We start from the raw sequence: 389 nt of genomic DNA, 5'->3' as shown, positions 1-389 counted from the left end.
AAGAAAACAGTATCGGGGTACCGTTAAAATACGTATTTAGTTAAAACTTAAAAACATAAAAACGAGATTATCTTCACCGGGTATCAAGAAACCAGAAATCTCCCGTATCATCTTAATATAAACTCATACAGCCCTGGCGGAATCGGTTACCCTCACCGTGCGTCGTCTTCCACCACATCTCTCCATATCCTATTCTTTTCTTTTCACAGGAGCTGCTGGTAATTTCTCTTATGTGTCCTGAGGTGACTCTTGAGGTTGTGTTTGAGGGCGAACTGGTGATTGCAGTAAGGGCACGACCAAGGCTTCTCCCCGGTGTGCGTGCGCATGTGCCGGTTCAGGTCGTACCTCCGACCCGTCACGTACGAGCAGTATTGGCACTGGAACATCTT

General features: G+C 46.5%; 1 protein-coding gene across 1 annotated transcript in view; it reads right to left on the bottom strand.

Annotated features, from left to right (window-relative positions):
- Positions 1-203: 203 nt before the first annotated feature.
- LOC119591721 (zinc finger protein 782-like) overlaps positions 204-389 on the bottom strand; it is a 769-nt gene continuing 583 nt past the window's right edge. Inside the window, exon 2 of the mRNA XM_037940469.1 lies at positions 204-377. Within this exon, the coding sequence (XP_037796397.1) occupies positions 204-377 (174 nt within the window). The remainder of the gene's footprint in view (positions 378-389) is intronic.

This window comes from Penaeus monodon, chromosome 29 (assembly GCF_015228065.2).
Source record: "Penaeus monodon isolate SGIC_2016 chromosome 29, NSTDA_Pmon_1, whole genome shotgun sequence".
Classification (NCBI taxonomy): Eukaryota; Metazoa; Arthropoda; class Malacostraca; order Decapoda; family Penaeidae; genus Penaeus; species Penaeus monodon.
The sequence above is the reverse complement of the archived record's forward strand: the minus strand, read 5'-3'. Positions and strand labels throughout refer to the sequence as shown.